The 20,511-nt window shown below is 33.5% G+C and overlaps 1 protein-coding gene across 6 annotated transcripts in view; it reads left to right on the plus strand.

The window, feature by feature from the left end:
• FNDC3A (fibronectin type III domain containing 3A) overlaps nucleotides 1-20,511 on the plus strand; it is a 136,796-nt gene that overhangs the window by 12,113 nt on the left and 104,172 nt on the right. For 3 of the 6 annotated variants that reach the window (XM_029936773.1, XM_029936772.1, XM_029936774.1), the window contains one exon: nucleotides 12,470-12,607. The exons of 1 other annotated variant lie outside the window; for it this stretch is intronic. In XM_029936773.1, the coding sequence (XP_029792633.1) occupies nucleotides 12,509-12,607 (99 nt within the window). In that variant the 5' untranslated portion in view covers nucleotides 12,470-12,508. Of the gene's footprint in view, nucleotides 1-11,558; nucleotides 11,643-12,469; nucleotides 12,608-20,511 lie in introns of those variants that run through there. 2 more of the 6 variants (XM_029936775.1, XM_029936771.1) reach the window with 2 other exon arrangements.

Raw genomic sequence — 20,511 nt, forward strand, 5'->3', positions numbered from 1 at the left:
TTTTTCATCCAAAGTGCCTTTGAAGTCTATTTTAACCAGATTTTCATGTTAGTATTAAGATATGATTTTGTAGTGGAGGGACCTGAGCTGTATCTGCTTAATTAAATTGTGTTTAGTTTATCTTCCAGTGGAGTGTAATGGCAGTGACTTTCTAACTCTTCCTCTTTTTTTAAACCTCTACTCATTTATGTGGGATAAAAGGCTGAGGCCTACCCATTCTACAACTTCCACCTTTATAGTAGACAAGAAATTAGAGAGTACGATAAGTTATGGTAAATTTGTTGCTAACAATTTGTATAAATTGTCACTTAACTTATAAGGAAATGAAATACATATATTTTTATGAAAAATATGTATTTGCTTTATTAGGTTAAGCCATATAAAATTGTTATTTTAATATTTTTACCTTAAAAATGACAATGTTTTCATGTGGTTACCTTAAAAAATGACAATTTTATATGACTTACCCTATTACAGAATTATGCCCTATTAAGTGTCCTCTCTATAAAAATATGTTATTGTACTTAGCATGAAAATATGTTGTGATTTACTTAAGTAACATATATTCATAAATAGCAGTTTGCTGATGAAATGGGGAGCCAATTTGGAAGGTCTATAAATACACCTACTTTAAGCAACAAGGCTAATGTAATAAGCCAAAACTATCATTAATGTATATATGCATTACTGTAACTATTGGGTTAATCAGCCTTCTCCAAAAACTAAATTGAATATGGGAATGATAAAGTGAAACATGTAGTAATTAATAAATAAACGTTATTGACTTGAAAAGCATGACCAATTGAAAACACCACAAAAACCAGCACAATTCAAGAGAGCACTGATGACAGATAAACAGATAATGAAGTATTCTTCCCACAAATTGTGAGAATCCCTACTGTGTTGCATGGCAGCTAAATGTTTTAGTAGAACCCTGAATTAGAGGCCCAAGTAATCTTGAAATATACTAGTTTTACTTTATAAATGACACATTTTATTAGCAAATATAAGCTCACTCTGCAGGCTGCTAGTAACACTTAGTCTGACACAGAAATAAAAGCTAAAGAATTGTGTGTCTTTTGCCCAAAATATCTGTAAAAGGACAGATTATTTTAGTTCAGGACATCTCAGGAGCACATTGCCATGGGGGAAGCCTGGACCGTACCTTTAAAAAATCATGTTTTTAAGACATAGTCATTTGGTTTTTACCAGTGATAAATTTATTCACCTTTCTACTGTCCATTGGATATATTAAAAATTAAGAGTTCCTGTCAAGAAGAAGTGAAAGGGAATGAATTTACTCTCCTGCCTAAAAAAACTTAAAACAAACAACCTAGAAAAAAACTGAAATAGCACTTAAGATGTTAGATATCAGGCCATGAAAGAGGCAAGCACTATCATTGATGCCCTTATTACTACCTAGAAAAAGTTTCTGAGGCATGGCACAGGGCAGTCTGAGTTGATAGAACTCGCAGTCCAAGGAGACTAGATTATGCAGTGGGCAGAGTACCAGAGAGGAAAGAGCGGCATAGAATAAGGACCTCAAAGATCTGGAGAGGATCCCCCTTGAACACTTCGCAGAGTGCTGGTAAATGCATATGTGTAAGGAAACTACTCCAGGTTAGAGAAACAGCCATCTAAAAGAATTCTGTAGAACAGCATTCAGGCTCACACAGGGCCAGAAATAGTACTTCTTTCCATCAGCCAGAGTTCGTAGTTCATAGGGTAATTGGTAGAGTAGTCTGGAGGATCTTATTAGCTTAGTAGTGGGAAAAATTAATGAATGCTCTGTTCCCATCCCGCACAAGAACACAGTTCTGTTGTTGGCTAAAGCGCGACCCAAGTCACTTAACCGTGTCTCAGAACAAAGCTCAAGGATATTTATAGGAATGCAAAAATACCTAGTAGCCAACAAGGTAAACTTTACAATGTCTGGCATTCAGTCAAAACTACTAAAGCTGTGGAAGCAGGTAAACATAAGAAAAATTATTGACTTAATACTGACCCTACTTAGTTAAGCATCCAACTCTTGATTTTGGCTCAGGTCATGATCTCACAGTTACATGAGTTTGAGTCCTGAGTTGGGCTCTGTGCACACCTGAGCACATGGAGCCTGCTTGGGATTCTCCCTCTCTCACTCTGTCTCTTCCCCTCCCCTTTTCATGTTCTCTATGTCTCTCTCAAAATAAATAAACTTAAAAAAACTGACCTCAAAATGATATCATGGTGAATTGGTAGTCAAGAGCATTAAAACAGTCAGGACTGTATTGATATGTTGGAGAAGATGGAGGTAAAATTGAACATGTTAAATGGAGGGATCTTCTAGACTAAAATTAACAGTGTCAAAGATAAGACACATATTATGAGATTAATGGCATGCTATACATTGCCAAAGAAAAGATGAAGACCTAGCAATAAAAATTATCCAAAATGAGACATATAAAGAAAATAATTACTTGAAGAAAAATAGAAGAAATAAGGACCAAAAATTTTCCAAATTTGATAAAAACTGTAAGCCAAGAAATACCACATAAGGAAAATGAACAAAATAGTATCAAGTAACATGATAATCAAATCACTTAAAACAAGTGACAAAGGGACAAAAAATCTTAAAAACAGCCAAAGAAAAACAGAAGATAAGAGTAACAGCAGATTACTCATCAGAAGCAATTTAAGCTAGAAGATAGTGGAGCAGTATTTTTGAAACATTGCAAGAAAAAAAAAACTGTCATATAGAACTCTTTACCAAGCAAAAACACCTTTCAAAATAGGCAAAATACTTTTTAAACATAGAAAAATAAAAGAATTTATTAATATTAATATTTAATTAATTAAAATTAAACCATAAGGATGCCTGGACCTACAGAAAGGAATGAAGAGCACTAAAAATGGTAATTAATGGGTAAGTATATGTGAGTTTTTAAAATTTAGGTATCTTTAAAAGATCATTGACTTTAATGTAAAAGTGATAATGATTGTAGGGTTTATAACATGAGGAAGTATATAATAGCAATAGCGCAAAGCTCAGAAGGGAGACATTGCAGGTATATTGTTAACAAGGTTCTGATACTTATACCTAAATTAGTATAATGTTACTTGAAGTTAGTCTATGATTAAAGATGCATATTATAAACCCTAAAGCAACCACTAAAGTAAAAAAGAATAATAGACTGTAAGCCAACAAGGAAGATAAATTATATAATAATTGAAATAAATCAGATAAAAAGGAAATAAAGAACATATACATTTAAACCCTATCATATCAATATTATATTAATATGAATGGCCTAAATCTTTTTTTAAGTAGTTTATTGTCAAATTAGTTTCCATACAACACCCAGTGCTCTTCCCCACAAGTGCCCTCCTCCATCACCACCACCTCTTTTCCCCCCTTCCCCTTCAACCCTGAGTTCGTTTTCAGTATTCAATAGTCTTTCAAGTTTTGCGTCCCTCTCTCTCCCCAACTCTCTTTCCCTCTTCCCCTCCCCTTGATCCTCCATTAGATTTCTCCTCTTCTCCTGTTAGACCTATGAGTGCAAACCTATGGTATCAGTCTTTCTCTGCCTGACTTATTTTGCTTAGCATGACACCCTCGAGGTCCATCCACTTTCCTACAAATGTGAATTGCCTAAATATTATAATTAAAAGGCAGAGGTCATTGGAATCGAATTTTTAAAAATCTAGACCCAAATATATATAGTATCTATAAGAAACTTACTTTAATTATAAAGATACATAGAAGTTAAAAGGATGCAAAAGATATACCATGTTAACAGTATCCAAAAGAAAACTGGAGTTACTATGTTAGATCAGAAGTTATATTTCAGAGCAGAGGCTATTATTACATATAGGGATAAAGAAGTTCATTTCATAATAATAAAGGAATTAAATCATCAAGAGAACATAGTCCTAAATTTTTGTGCTGTAAATTATATGTTGAAAATTCAAAAAAGAATATACAAATGTAAAATTTTAGTGGAGATTCCAGTGCCCTTCAATAATGGATAGAACAAGTAGAATTATAAAATTTCATAAAGAAAACATAGAAAATCTTGGACTAGGCAAAAATCTCTTGGGAACAAAACCAAAAGCACCATCCATAAATAAAAATATTAAGTATGACTTCATAGTTAAAACTTACACTCTTCAAAAGACATTGGTTGGTGAGAGAATGCAATGACAAGCCAGAGACTGGGAAAAAATCTCCAAATCACTTACTTGACAAAGGGCTGGTATGCAGAATATATAAAGCACTATTAAAACCAAATAATAAACAAACCCAATAACAAAATGGGCAAATGTATTCAACAGCTGCTTAACCAAAAAGCAATACAAATGGCAAATTAGCACTTGTTGAACATCATTATTCATTATAGAAATTCAAAGGCAGAATTATAGACTAGGAAAATTTGGAGGGTAATGGGCAGAGTTCATTATTTTGATTGTAGTAATGGTTTCATGGGTGAAATATTCATATAATAATATTTATCAGATTGTATACTTTAAACATGCCATTTGATAAATGTCAATTATATCTTTATTTTTAAAATCTAGTTGGCACACACATGCTTGATGCATGTTTAATACATTTGACCATTTTTCTGCCATTTCCCAAGAACATTTAACAATTTTTTTTGTTTGTTTAACCTATAGGAAATAGCACTTTCAATCTGAGAGAAAAATTGATTTGGCTCATAGTATATTGATTTGGCTAAAATATCCAATGGCAATTTCAAAGTTCTCATTAAACTTGCTTACATTACAAATAATTTCTTCTCCTTGAGGTAATTATTTTAACCTAGTTCTAGTTTAAGAAGATGAATGGTTTCACATCTGGAATGGGACCTTCAAGAATGAAGTATACCTTAATGTTATGAGCTTGACATCTTCATTATCAGTTAATATTTATGATTTAATATATGCCCAAGTTTGAAAATCAGGGACTTAGAGGAGTGGGATTAGAGCTGGAGCCTGCCTTGAATTCTGTGTCTCCCTCTCTCTTTGCCCCTCCCATGCCCACACTCTGTCTTTCTCTGTCTCTTAAAAGTAAATAAGTGTCAAAAAAAATTTTTTTAATGAGAATGTGGTTACCGCCCTTTAGAATGACATATAGTGTTATGATTCTTGAAATAACAGGATGAAAAGGTTCATCATCTATATCTGTATAACCTAGAACAGACACCAATTACTTATTTTTAAAACATTTTATTATGGAAGTCATAACAATCAAATAAAAAGAATTGATTAAAAAAGAGCTTGTAAAAGACGTGAAAACCATTTGTATAGTATCTACATTTAATATGAATCCTGATTCCAATAAATTTCAATCCAAATTAATTAATTCATTTTGAAATTTGAGCACTGTGTATTCGATGATTTAAGAAATTATTGATTTTTATGTAATGGTTTTGAGGTTCTGTTTAAAAAAGGGGTCCATTTGTCTTTCAGAGATACATACTGAAATATTTGCAGATGAATTACATAATGTACTTTAATATAATACAAAACAGGAAGAAGCTTCTGACTTTAGCTTAGGTTACCTTCTCACTGTTTGTGAGTTCTAGCCCTGCATCAGGCTCTGTGCTGGAGCCTAGAGCCTGCTTCGAATTCTGTGTCTCCTTTTTCTCTGCTCCTCCCCTGCTTGTGCTCTGTCTCTGTCTCTGTCTCTCAAAAATAAACATTAAAAATGTTTTTTAATTGTCTTTTTTTCTCTTTGATATCAGTCATTTAAAATCATTGATAGCACTATCTTTTCCTAGTATCCTATCTCCTTATTTCTATGTGGATATAAATTTCTTTTATAATTAAAAAATACAACTTTGTGTCTTGATTAAAGTTCACATTGAGATGTAGCAATTTAGGGGAACCAAAATTATACATTTAATTAATAACCTATATTTATGAGTCATTTTTCTGGTGTATCGTTAACATCAGTGTAATTGAAAGAATTAATTAGTTGGGAAAAATATGAAATAATCTGATAACATCTCATTGTTAAATAAAATCTGTAAAATATTTGTTGTAGGTTTCTAATCAGAAATAATAGGATGAATGGGGTGCCTGGGTGGCTCAGTTGGTTAAGTGTCTGACTTCGGCTCAGATCGTGATCTCATAGCTTGTGAGTTCAAGCCCCACATCAGGCCCTGTGCTGACAGCTCGGAACCTGGAGCCTGCTTGGGATTCTGTGTCTTCCTCTCTTTCTGCCCCTCCCTCACTTGCATTCTGTCTCTTTTTCTCAAAAATAAATATTTAAAAAAAATTTTTTTTAAAGAAATGATGCGATGATTTTGCAGAGTGAGTCCCATGACTTTCATCTCAGGAAATTCTACTACAGGTGATTTAAAGTATTTTTTAAAAACATAGTCAAGTTTGAAAAGTTAAAAAAATCCAAAAGTTAAAAAAATTAAATAGAGGTCAATACATGTTAGGATATCAGTTTATAAGATGAATTGTTAATTTGGATAAAGTCCAAGTTAAAGCAAAATTTATTAATATTTCCTGAAAGGGTATTTAGATGGTCAGTAAGCCAAATATTATTGTAGTTGCCTAGGGCTCTACAAGCTGACTGTTTATTTTTAAATTGAAATTTTGATGAAAGTGGTATAACCATATCCACATTATACAAAATTTGGGGAAATAGAGCCAAAATTACCATAATTGCATCATCATAATACAGTTGCTACTATAATAGTTTTTAGTTCATGTTTTTTCATATGTACATTTTCAAGTACTCCTAAAAGTTGGATTTAAATATGATAGTAAAACTCTTTGGAGTATGTAATAGCCTTGTGATTTTAGATAGGGCCTTACAGTCCTATAATTTATAGTTTCATTGATTTAGACAGAAGCCTGGAAAAAAACATTGGATATTTTAATCTAAATGTGCATACTTTCCTTTGGATTGCTCATGCTATGGCTATAATCCAAGTATGATCCTGCTATGCATTTTCCCATATATACTCTTTAAACAACTAGAGCTGAAGTTTCAAACTCTGGGTGTAGCTCATTATTAGGAGTTAGCCACCTTAGATTCCAGCAGCAGCAGCAGCATCCTTAGAATAGAATAAATTTCACTTAGCATGACACCCTCAAGGTCCATCAACTTTGCTATAAATGGCCAGATTTCATTCTTCCTCATTGCCATATAGTACTTCGTTGTATATATATACCACATCTTCTTGATCCATTCATCAGTTGATGGACATTTAGGCTCTTTCCATGATTTGGCTATTGTAGAAAGTGCCGCTATGAACACTGGAGTACATGTGCTCCTATGCTAAGCAAAATAAGTCAGGCAGAGAAGGATAGATACCATATGTTTGCATTCATAGGTCTAACAGGAGAGACCTGGCAGGGGACCATGGGGAGAGGAAGGGGGAAAGAGAGCGGGGAAGAGTGAGGGACACAGATCAAGGGAGACTACTGAATACTGGAGACGAACCATGGACTGAAAGGGGAGGGGGAGGGAAAGAGGGGGTGATGGTCATGGTGGGGGGCACTTGTGGGGAGAAGCACTGGGTGTTATATGGAAACCAATTTGACAATAAACTATTATAAAAAAAAAAGAATAGAACAAATTCATGTAGAGTAAATGTATACGAATAGGGAGATTAAGGAAGAAAAACTAGCAGAATATATGAGTAAAAAAACTAATATAGATTCAGAATTCTGGTAGTGACTGAGTGAGAAAGCATAGTACTATATCTAAACCTAATAGTGTTACAGACTGAAGACTGAAGCCCTAACCCTCAATGTGATCACATTTGGAGGTGAGCCTTTGGGAGTTACTGAGGTTTATGAGGGCGGAGCCCCCATTATGGATTAGTGTACTTATAAGAAGAGGAAGAGACCGAGCTTTCTCTTGACCATGTGAGGATACAGCACGAAGGTAGCCAGCCATCTGCTGACCAGGAAGAGGGCCCTCACTAAGAACATGACCATGCTGGCACCCTGATCTTGGACTTCTCAGCCTCCAGAACTGTGAGAAATAAGTGTATGTTGTTTAAGCCACCCAGTCTGTGGTATTTTGTTCTAGCAGCCCAAACTGACTAAGACAGTAATGGTTACCAGTGAGTAAATGCTGCTGTAACAGATATCTTAAAAATGTGGAGGTGGCTTTGGAATTGGGGAAGGGATAGAGATTGAAAAAAAATTTGAAGTGTATGCTGAAAAAAGCTGAGATTACTTTAAGAGATTGCTAATGGCAACTGATGAGAGCTCAGAAAGAAAAGGAAAGAGCTGAAGAGAAAACCTCCATCTTCTTAGAGAATACATAAATTATTATGAGCAGAATATTGGTAGAAATATGGATGGTAAAGGTCATTCTGAAGAGATCTCAGATGGGAATGAAGAACATTGTCATTGGGTAATGGGATAGAACATGATCCTTACTATAAAAGAGCAAATAATTTGGCTGAGTTGTGTTCATGTTCTAATGTTTTATGGAAGGTAGAACTTGACAGTGATAAATAAAAATGGGTGAGGATGTTCTGAAGCAAAGTGTTGAAGGAATAGCTTGGTTCCAAACAGTTCCAAAACTGTTTGACTAGCCTTTTGATAAGGATTTTAGTATGGGTGTGGACCATGGACCTAATTAGCATTTCAAGAGAAGCCTGGAAAAGAGATGGAATTATACTAGTGAAACATTGCTACTCGGGACTAGAGGAAACAGAAATCAGAAGGGAATGAAGGCAGGCTGTGAACATGTGTTATCTATCCTTCAAGGAAAGGGAAGAAGGACCCCAAAGGTGACTCCTGTCATCAGGGGTGCTACTCCAACACAGGTCATCTTTTGCCTTTATTATGTTGAATAGTTCCCTTCTATTCCTAGTTTGTTATATGTTTTTATTATCAGCTCCTCAGAAACTGCCTTCATGCCCCTCCAGATTCCCATCATTTCTCCTTCTTCAAAGACAATTACCTATCCTGACTTAACACATAGATTGGTTTTTATTGTTTTGAACTTTCTATAAATAAAGCTATGTTGTATGTATTGTTTTTCATTCACATTGTATTTGTGAAATTTATGTGTTGTTCACTATTCATTGGTTCATTAATTTTCATTGCCATATAGTAGTCCATTGGATGAATTAGATATCATTTACTGTCCAGGGACATTTTAGGTTGTTTATCGTTTAGGGTTAGTAAAAAATAGTGCTGCTATATACACCTTCATGTACTCTCTTTTGGTGCACATATGCAAGCATTTCTTTTTGGTAGACTAGGAACTAATAACCAGATAATAACTGGGTCATAGAATATTTATATGTTCAACTTTAGTAAATAATACCATAGTGGTTTCCAAAGTGATTTTACAGATTTCAACTCCCATTCCATATGAGTATGTCAGTTGTTCCATACCCTCACTGATACTTGTTATTGTTGATCTTTTTCATTTTTATCATCCTAGTGAGTATATGATGGCTTTTTAGTTAGCTTTTTCCTAGTAGTGAGTTTGAGAATATCCTTATATGTTTATTGGCCTCTTGAATTTCCACTTTTGTGAGGAGCATATTCAAGTCTCTTGGCATTTTTCTGTTTGTTTTTTTTAATCAGTTTGTAGCGGGCCTGTATAAATGCTAAATATGTGCTCTGTTTCAGTTTCATGCTGTAAGTGGCTTCTCTCAGTCTGCCGCTTGCCTTTTCATTTACTGAAAAATATTTCTTAATGACTAGTAGTTCTTAATTTTAATGGAGTTTAATATATCATTCTTTTTCTTTATGATTTAAGAAATGTAATTTGTACTCTTTAAAATAATCTTTGTCTTATGGTTATTGAGATATTCTTGTGTATTATCATTTAGAAGCTTTTTTGTTTTACCTTTTACATCCAGATCTGCAGTCTGCCTGGTGTTAATTTTTTAAGTAGTGTTTAATTTGATATTAATTAAAATTCCAGACTTAAAAGTTGCAAGGGTAGTATAGATATATCTAGCTTTTCTGACCCAGATTTCCCAAGTTTTAATATTTTGTTATATTATTGCTACATAAATATTGATATGTAGATTGTAGATAATAAATAGTGATATTACGGAGCCATCTTGTACTTGTATACAAAAGTTGATTGTTAAACATTAGGACTTTTCAGGTCAGTTTTTAAACCATTGTAGCTTGAAATGAACTATAGGGGAATATTTATTCCATGAAAATTAGCAAATGCATCAAATTGTTCCTCCCCTTTTTTGCATATATCAAATGTTATTAAAAAATAAAAATAGACACATAACTTAAGTGGGTGTTTACAGTCACAAGATGAGATGAAAATGTAAGAAGTAGGAATAACAGAATTAGAAGAAATTGAAAGAAAAAGCTGGCAGTGTTCTCTACACAGGATTGAAAGGAATATTTATGTTTCTGAATGCATCATTTCAGTTGCATGGCTGTAATTTCTAATTTGCAAGTTTAAGAACCTTCGCATATAATGTGAGGGGTATAGCCATGCATGGAAGAAATTCATGAATGAAACTTCTGATACGTTAGAGCTTTGAAAAGAATAAAGTTAGAGATAACTCCTTAAATGGAATCATAATGTTAAAACATAGCATGTGGGTTCAGATACAATCTATAATAGTACTATTTTAGAATTACCAGAGTTTCAGAAGAAATTGGTGTCTCTGTAAAGCTTTCATTCCACCTCTTGAAATCAAATTATGGATATATCTTCAGCATTGCTTTCTAAAGTTCAGGTAATACTGGCGATTTGCAGTTTTAGTTAAAGATGTTATGTAAAATATTATAAACAATATAATGACAAAAAATACTCAGTTTGCTTTTTTTAATTTACTAATTATACAAAATGAATTATCTGTAAACTTTCTCTGGTTAGTCCTATTAGCTTCCCTGTTTCTTTGACATGCAAAAGGGAAAATAATACATTGTCTCATTCCTATCTAACAACTTTTTACATATTCACAGAGTGAGGTTATTTGACATGATTTTCTCACTGCTTTTGTCATACTTTAATACAGCAATACAGGGGTGCCTGGGTGGCTCAGTTGGTTAAGCATCGGACTCTTGATTTTGTCTCAGGTCTTGATCTCATGGTTTGTGAGACTGAGCCCTTCATTGGGCTCTATGCTGACAGAACAGAGCCTGCCTGGGATTCTTTCTTTCTGTCCCTCCCCTGCTCACACCCTCACTCTCTCTCTCTCAAAATAAATAAACTTAAAAAAAAAAATACAGCAATACAGATTAAGCCAGGAGTTAGATTTTCCCCTTTTTATACGAACATTATATATGTGTAAATATAAAATGTATTTATATATATGTTATATATGTATAAATATAAAATGTGTTTATATAGTAGTATGTGTGTATTAAACATAAATATATGTATATTATATGTGTATATAATTATAATATATAATGTGTTTAATGACATGCATTGTTATAAGATAGTTACATAATATAAAATATTGCTTACTGTGGGCTTGATGTAGATACCTATATTAAATATTTTTTTTAAAATCTTAACAGCAGTTTTTATACATCTAAATAGAAATTTGTTTTTAGGTTAGATCAACCTGTTTGAGAGTTTCTGCAAAGATTCAAGATCTTAAAATAGATAACAAGAGTTTAATACCTTACAGAAGTTAAACATCATGAGACTATTGAATTTCAGAATTCTCCAAGCATCTAAAAATGTTTGTAATTTTGCTTTTTAGTATAAATTTGGTAATATTTATGATTGAGCTCAATTCAGCTTGACTCGTAATTAGCTGATATTTTATATGGTACCTTAGTATTGCTTACCTCAAGTCTCTTAGTTTTTATATAAGGATACTGTGTCTGCAGTTAAAGATTTCTAAATGTATGTGCTTTTCATCACTGACATGATTTGGCTTTTAGCAAAATAGGTGTCACCTAGAAAAGAATAATAAAACCAGAATGATGGAAGACAAGTGTCAGAACTTAAAACTTAAAACTTGAAGGTTTTTTTCTGATCCTGAGCAAAATTTCTACCATTTTTCTCTGAGGAATTAGTGACAAATTATAATTCTTGTGTAGTTCCTAAGATGGGGTAGGGGGATTGCGTTTTCATAATCACCTTCTCTGCTTATAGAAAAAAAAAATTAGTGGTAGGATTGCTCACTCAGTCTTTGCATTTTAGTGCCTATGCCATACTAAATATTATCTAGTATTTCATTAGAATAATGGTGGTTAAATAAACATGGTATAGAGATGGAAGGGATAGAGACACAGACATGGACTTTAAATAGAAGCTGCTCATATATTGGTTTTAGTATATCTTAATTGACTGTCTACATTGACATACAGTTGATTAAATTGTGAGAAATATATTTCCTTAAGTGGTCTGTTGACAGAAAAAAGTAGTCAACAGAGAATTATAAAATTTCCTTTGACAAGAATATCTTTTTAGGTTAAAGAATGAAATAAATCTTGAATGTATTATATTTTAATATATTTTTAGGGATATACACATAGATGGCTATATATTTTTGTTTTTCAGAATTGGAAGGTTATCCGGTATATTAATGTCTTACTGATAATGGCAGAACATCCACCACTACTGGATACAGCTCAGATTTTAAGTAGTGATATTTCTCTCCTATCTGCCCCTATTGTAAGTGCAGATGGAACACAACAGGTAAGGACACTGAAATGTTTACTTCCTATGTCTACTCTGCATGTATTTCTTTCAGAAGAATGCAGAATTTAAAACAGAATGAAACTTCACAATAGTGGGTTCCTGTTAATTCAGATCATAAACTCCAGTTCAAAATGGTGTTTTGGTTTCATAAGACAATAAAATAATGACACTGTTTTTGAAGTTGCTTCTAATTAATATTTAAATTCTTTATTTTTTATTCTAATTAATGTGTAGATTTCATGTGTATATATTTAGTTGCCACTAAAGTTGTTTTTGTTTTAGTTGAGACAATGTATTAGTCCCTGATTGGTTTTTTACTAAGTTTAACCTTGCATTTTAATGATTATCATAAATCATTACTTCAAATCATTATGAAATCATGACTTAATTATGTGATTAAATGATTGTCTACATTATATAATAATAAAACTATCTTCTTTTTCTTCCTACTCTTCTCACCAGACCCTCCTCACCCAAAAGCAAATACATAATTCCTGAGAGCTGGTGTATTTTTTCCCCAACCCAGGGCTTTATAAATTTTGTAATTTTTTGACTTGTGATTCCCTCAGTAATACTAAAGGGTTGGGAATCATGGGCTTTCTTAAGTACCAAACTTGCACCAAGCAATATATTTAATTCTCACAACTGCTTTGTATGGTAGGGATTTTAATATTACAGGTGGGGAAACAAAGACTTAAGGACATGACATAATAAATAATAATGAGAAGGAACATTTTGAGTATTTACTATGTAAAAAAACATGTGCTAAGAACTTTATCATCTTACTCTTCCAATAATCCTAAGAGGTAAGTATACTTGTTCCTATTTTGCAGGTGAAACTAAATGAATTTTAGATAGTCTCAAAATCACACAAAGCTTTCGATCCTAACCATTACTCTTTCTGCCTCCTTGGAAGATTAAGAAAAAATAGTCATGTTTTGTTAATTTACAAACAGTATCTAAAGTGGACAGTTATGGTTTGCTTTCAAGATAAGAAGTTACTTTGTTAACCTTGCTATTGAAAAATCAAGAGCAATTGGCTTGAGTTCTGAATTTTTCTGGTTTATATAAAAATGCAAAAAAAAGGTATATCTTGGTTTTAATTCTCACATGTACTCAGATAGCTTTTAGTAAGATGTTCATTTCATTAAGCTTGCTTTTCATGGTCAAAATTAAGTCTGTTAAAATTTTTTTTCCTGCAAAAATAATGAATGTGGCAGATATCCATTTACTTTGAGGCTCTGAGAATGTCTTCAGTTATCACTATTTCTTCAGGCCAGTCACTGGTTTTAAGTTTTTTTTAACTTAATGTATGAAAGAATCTATTAAGCAGTTAATTACAGTTCACCGATAAATCACTATAGTATATATAGTCTGTAAAGGGGAAGACAGTAGGCTGCTCTTGACTTATTTTTCCTAAAAGGAGATTCTATTGGTAGAATTCTTCTTGAAATCTAGAGGGCATCATAGCTAGCATGCTATGGTAGTGGTGTAATTGGGTGTAGAGAAAGGAACTAGGAATAGAAGAATCCACTAGAGCAGGATTTGAAGGGTCAGTGTGGGGATCAGTGGATCTAGGGGATGTGTTTTTAGGTAGGGTTTGAAAAACAGGTTTCAGGAGGTAGAGTTAAGTCTTAAATTCTAACTAGCAGAGTGTATTGTAATTTGATAGGGAGAAATAGAAAGATGAGTAGGAGCACTGGACTTGACTGAAATTTAGACTGATTTGGGTGACCTAAGACAAGTTATTTAACTTCTCTGAGTGTGTTTGCTTCTCTATAAAGTAGAGGTAATAATAGATTGCTTCTTAGAGTGGCCATAGCTATGAGGGTGAAATGAGCCCAAAGGAGCTCAGTAGAAGTTTGCTGAATCTGAATTGAAGTGCTCAACAAATGTTTAAAGGACTGAGGAAACTTAATAGACATGCCAGTCAGGACTTAAATCAATAGAGATAGTTATAGTGAACAGTGGATCAAAAAACTAAGGGATAATTATGAAAGATATATACTAAAGAGAAAGGACTAGTAGCTGGTAGAATGTAAGAAACTGAACAAAAGTTGGTAACAGAGGTGGGTATTTAATAAACTTGACAACAGGCATTTCTTTATCTTAACTCAGTAACTTACTAGGGTGCCAAACATGCCCAAGTTAGAATTTACTTGTGGATATGTGACACCACCCGGTTGGTGCCTGTAGTAGAGAAGCAAACTAAAAGACAGTTCTTGACAGAGGAAAGTGTCATGTACATGCATGATGTTAAAAATTCACAATAATAGAGTATCTCTTGTCTTGACCTTTTGGGGGGAATATTATGCTATTTCTTGGGAATATATAATGGGATGATTTTTTTTCTACCTCTTGAAAGCAAATTAATTTTATTTGCCCTTTAGATGATCACTTCATCAGTATTTTCTGGTTCTGTATTTGGTAGTATGTCATGTTATACAAAGTAGGCGTTTTGGCTCATGAATTACACTAGAAGCAATCCCACTTCACATCATTGCTACCAGTATTATTTTTAGGGACACTATAATAGACATTTATCATTCATTCTGAGTTGGCAGCATCTAAGCTGCTTTTTGTGTTGGTAGAATCTTTATTCTTTCTTTTTCATAATAAGCGTTATTTTAAAAAAAAATTTTTTTTTTTGAGAGACAGAGAGAGACAGCACGAGCAGGGGTGGGTGAGAGAGAGAGGGAGATACAGAATCGGAAGCAGGCTACAGGCTCTGAGCTAGCTGTCAGCACAGAGCCTGACGCGGGGCTCAAACCCACAAACCATGAGATCATGACCTGAGCCGAAGCCGGAAGCCAGACGCTTAACCGACTGAGCCACCCAGGTGCCCCAATAAGCGTTATTTTTATAGTAGTTTCAGTTTTACAGAAAAATTGAGCAAAGAACTTCTTTCATACCACCTCTTCCACATAGTTCACCCTATTAACATTTTATATTGGTGTGCTACATTTGGTACAGTTAACAAATCAATATTGATAAAGTTGCACAGTTTACATTAAGGTTCACTCTTGATATAATACAATTGTATGGGTTTTGACAAATGTATAATATCCTATATCACCATTATATTATAACAAATAGTTTCACTGCCCTAAAAATCCCCCTATGCTCTATCAATTCATTCTGTTCTCCATCCCACTTTCCCCACCCCACCCACCCTTAGCAACACTAATATTTTTACTCTTCCTATACATTTATCTTTCCAGAATGTCATTTAGTTGGATTCAGAATATGTAGCCTTTTCAAACCAACTTCTTTTCATTTAGCAATATAGTCTAGACAGTTCCTTTTTGTGGCTTAATAACTTTTATTTTTATTATTGGATAATACTTCATTGATGAATGTATCAGTTTGTTCATCCATTCACCTGTTGAAGGACAGCATGACCCTTCCCAGTTTTCAGCAGTTATAAATAAAGCTGCTTTAAACATTCCTATGCAGGTCTGGGGCACCTTGGTGGTTCAGTCAGTTGAGCACCTCACTCTTGATTTTGGCTCAGATCATAATCTCACAGTTTGTGAGATTGAGCCCCATGTCAGGGCTCTGCATGGAGCTTGCTTGGGATTCTCTCTCTCCCTCTTTCTCTGCCCCTACCCTGCTTGAGCATGCTATCTCTCTCACAATAAAATAAATAAACTTAAAAGAATTCATATGTACGTTTTTGGATGGGTATAAGTTTTCAGCTCAATTGGGTAAATACGTAGGAGCATAACTGCTGTATTGTATGGTAAGACTATGTTTAACTTTGTTAGAAATTGCCAGCTTATAATCCAAAATGGCTGTACTACTGCTCATTCTCAAGCATGTGCTTTGTTTGAAATTAAATCCTTTCCTGATAGAGGAGGTAAAGCATATATTGAGTGCTTGTGCTGTCTGTTAGAACCTCCAAATCTGCTTTTGGAATTTGAGCATCAAGCACCACGGAATGTTCGTAGCTCTTCACTGTTGCCACCATCAAAAGAAAAGTTCAGGTATTTTGGCTTCTTATGCGGTTCAGCTGTTTCCTTATGTAACTTTACCTTCTCTAACTTCTATTTATTTATCTTTCAAAATGACTGCATTTAAACTTTGGGTTAAGATCTGTCAAAACTCAGCCTATCTGGCTTTTTCCCCCCAGAATCTTCTCCATTTCATTAATTTTTTTGTTATTGTTATTTTGTAATTGTCTCATTTGTACCTGCAGGCATTTAAATTATGGAGGTGACTGAGTAATAACATGGAGAGGCTAATGCTATTGAAAGAAAATTTTTTTACCTCTATTTCCTGAAAGAAGGAGGCACACCAGGCCATGGAAAAAGCTTCAGATTTTGGTCAGGAGGCAGAAACAGGAGCAAGAGAAAAGCCTAGGCCAAAGCCATTACTGGTGTTTCTGCAGGAAAGGTAAAGCAGGTAGAGTAACAGCTTAGGATTGGCTAGTTTTAATAACTGTGGCAGACAAGAAGTAAGTGTTGGTGAGGATACAGGGAAAAGGAAACTCTTGTGCATTATTAGTGGTAATATAAATTGGTGCAGCCACTATGGAAAATAGTGTAGAGGTTCCTCAAAAAATTAAAAATATACCTCGTATATGTTCCAGCAATTCTTCTGGGTATTCATCTGAAGGAAACAATCAATAACAAAAAGTTATCTGCACTCTCATGTAGTTACAGTTACCAAGACATGGAAACAATCCTAAGTATCTATCAGTGAATGAATGGGTAAAGAAGTTGTGGTATGTGTGTTTGTATACACATACATACATACATTGAATCCTATTAGGTTATTAAAAAGAAGGAAATCCTGCCATTTGCCACAATGTGAATGGACCTTGAGGCCATTATCCTAAGTGAAGTGAGCCAAACAGAGAAAGACAAATACTGTATTATCTCACTTATATGGGGAATCTATTAAAACAAACAAACAAAAAAACCCAACTCAGATATGTTTCTTAAATATTTGGTAGAACTTGTTCAGTGAAGCCTTTTCAGCCTAGAGTTCTCTTTGACCTAAGCATAGAAATGATGAAGAAAGTAAGCTTATGCTATTAATACTTTTGTGTTAAGTTTAGAAACGAATGTCAGTATTACTGAGATAATCTGTATATATTTGGTATTTAAGCAGTGTTAAAGTGTTTAAGAAAATTTGAGTTTTATGTCATATATGAATTTAATAACCATTTAAGCACTTATAATTGTGATGGCTCTTGAAGTATTTAAAAGAAAAGAAATACATTAATCTTACTAAAGCAGATTAAAATGTTTAAGAGGAGTAAACCTGGAGAAAAAAAAATATTGTAGTAATAGATAAAAAAGAAAACTTGGATTAAGGTCATATTAATGATGTACAATTAGAGAAATATTAGGGAGGTAGAATTGACCAGAATCGATGAACAACTGGCCATAGGACGAAACTGAGAGAGAGGATAAGAATTTTCCCAGACTCTTTCTCTGAATATTTAGGGGGATGTCAAGTCAAGGGCTGATCACTAAGATAAATCTAATCAGTCAGGATAGGCAAGTTTCCTTCATAGTTACAAACATCCAATAAATGTATAGTTTACCAAAAGGCTTATTGCTTATACTACATGTCTTTGACAGGTCATCTGTGGCTGTGCTCCATGTAATTTTCACTTGAGACCCAGTCTATATGCAGAAGGTTGATGGTATCATAGCAGAGATAATGGTGACCTACCTGTTGACCTCCACCCATGTTTCATTATCCAGTGCAAGTCACATGGCAAAACATGTGCTCAGTAAGTGGGGAAGGATAACCTTGCCCAAGAGAGAAGCTGCAAATATTTGGGAAAACAGTAAAATCTTCTAGAATAAGGCAAACAAAAGGAACATATTTCAGAGAGTATGAGAGAACATCAATTGAATTTGAGGTGTTTGGGGAATATATAAGTAGAAACAATAAAAAATAATAGCTACCATTTGAGCCCTTGCATTCTGTCATGTCAAGTCAAGTTCTTTACTGATCAAACTATAAACATTTAGTAAATCATAGGGGTGAGATTACTGAGACTCTATAAATAGCTCATACCTTTGACAGTAATTTTTGGCCTCAGGATTTTAATCTAGACCTTTAATTCTAAAAATTTCATGACCCAAATTAATCTTCTGATTGCTCTGTAGCTTTGCCTGGCAAACAAAATGGCTGTTTTCTAATTGCCTCATTCTTAAAAGTTTTTGGAAAGGTTAGAATTTAAACATCAAACCAGTCTCTTCTTTCCCATTAGAGTTTGTTTCTCCAGGATGTCTACACCATGCCACTTTCTATGATGTTACATAAGAAAGTCAAATACGTTTTTTAAATGTCAATATTAACTATTAACTTTTCCCTAGATATAAAAAGCCTTACACATAGGTACAGATCTGAAACTCTACATATATATATTTTTATATATGAAACCTTGCATATATTTTTATAAGCACATAATTTTAAAAACTCTGACATTAAGCCATGCTACATTGGAAAAAAAGGTCATCCCACTTATTCACATACTGTCTACATGCAGATTATTGTGCTGGTTCTTGTAAGACATAATAAAGTCAGGTTTAAGGTAGTCTATTTAAAGAAAAAAAAGCTTCCTAAACATATCAGTTAAAAAGTTACAGAGCTGTAAACAAACTAGAATTTATTTTTATATTTGGCACATAGTATTATTGACTTGAACCAATATTGTTTTATTTGTTCATTTTTAAAGTATGTATCTCTTCTTATTTTTAAGAAAATAATTGGTAAATTATTTCATGAGAAGTCAATAGCAACATGTTTTCATATAATTAAAGCTAATATGGCAAAATTATAAATTAAAATATTAAATACTTTATAGTATTTTAGTGAAATATATGTGTATACATTTAATTCTATTGTGAAAGGTCATCAGATTTTAAAGGAACAATATCTAAAAGAAATGAAATCTAATGGTTATGGAATTTTGATGGTTTCTACTCTAAAAATAATTTATATTCTGTTAGATTAACTATTAGATATTCTACAGTTAGAATAGTTCCTGCCCCTCTAGATAAGTGACTGTAATTAATCAACCCTTGTGCCTTAGAATCCTGTAGAAAATGTTGACTTTTAAGAAATATATTAGGGCTGATATGAGGAGGAAATAAAAAATCTCTTGTAAGCAGCACTGAGTAAATAGGGACGTTCAAATGAAAATTATCTACAGAATTCTAAAAATTCTTTGCTTTTCTGTAATAAGAGATATTAAATGAAAAGCCGTCTTACAAGGAAGATTTTTCTCATGATCTTTATTGTATGTATTAGCTTAATATAAAGCAAGATTTTTAAAAAATTTACATCCAAGTTAGTTAGCATATAGTGCAACAGTGATTTAAGAAGCAGATTCCTTAATGTCCCTTCCCCATTTAGCCATACACCCTCCCACAACCCCTCCAGTAACACTCTATTCTCCATATTTAAGAGTCTCTTATGTTTTGTCCCCCTCCCTGTTTTTGAATTACTTTGCTTCCTTTCTCTTATGTTCATCTGTTTTGTATCTTAAAGTCCTCATAGGAGTAAAGTCACATGATATTTGTCTTTCTCTAACTGGCTAATTTCACTTAGCATAATACCCTCTAGTTCCATCCACGTAATTGCCAAATGTAAGATTTCATTCTTTTTGATTGCTGAGTAATACTCCATTGTGTGTGTGTGTGTGTGTGTGTGTGTGTGTGTGTGTATATATACACCACATCTCCTTTATCCATTCTTTTCATACTTTGGATATTGTCGATAGTGCTGCTATAAACATTGGGGTGCATGTGCCCCTTCAAAACAGCATTACCTGTATCCCTTAGATAAATACCTAGTAGTGCAGTTGCTGGGTCGTAGGGTAGTTCTATTTTTAATTTTTTGAGGAACCTCCATACTGTTTTCCAGAGTGGCTGCAC

Source organism: Suricata suricatta, chromosome 4 (genome assembly GCF_006229205.1).
Source record: "Suricata suricatta isolate VVHF042 chromosome 4, meerkat_22Aug2017_6uvM2_HiC, whole genome shotgun sequence".
Taxonomy (NCBI): Eukaryota; Metazoa; Chordata; class Mammalia; order Carnivora; family Herpestidae; genus Suricata; species Suricata suricatta.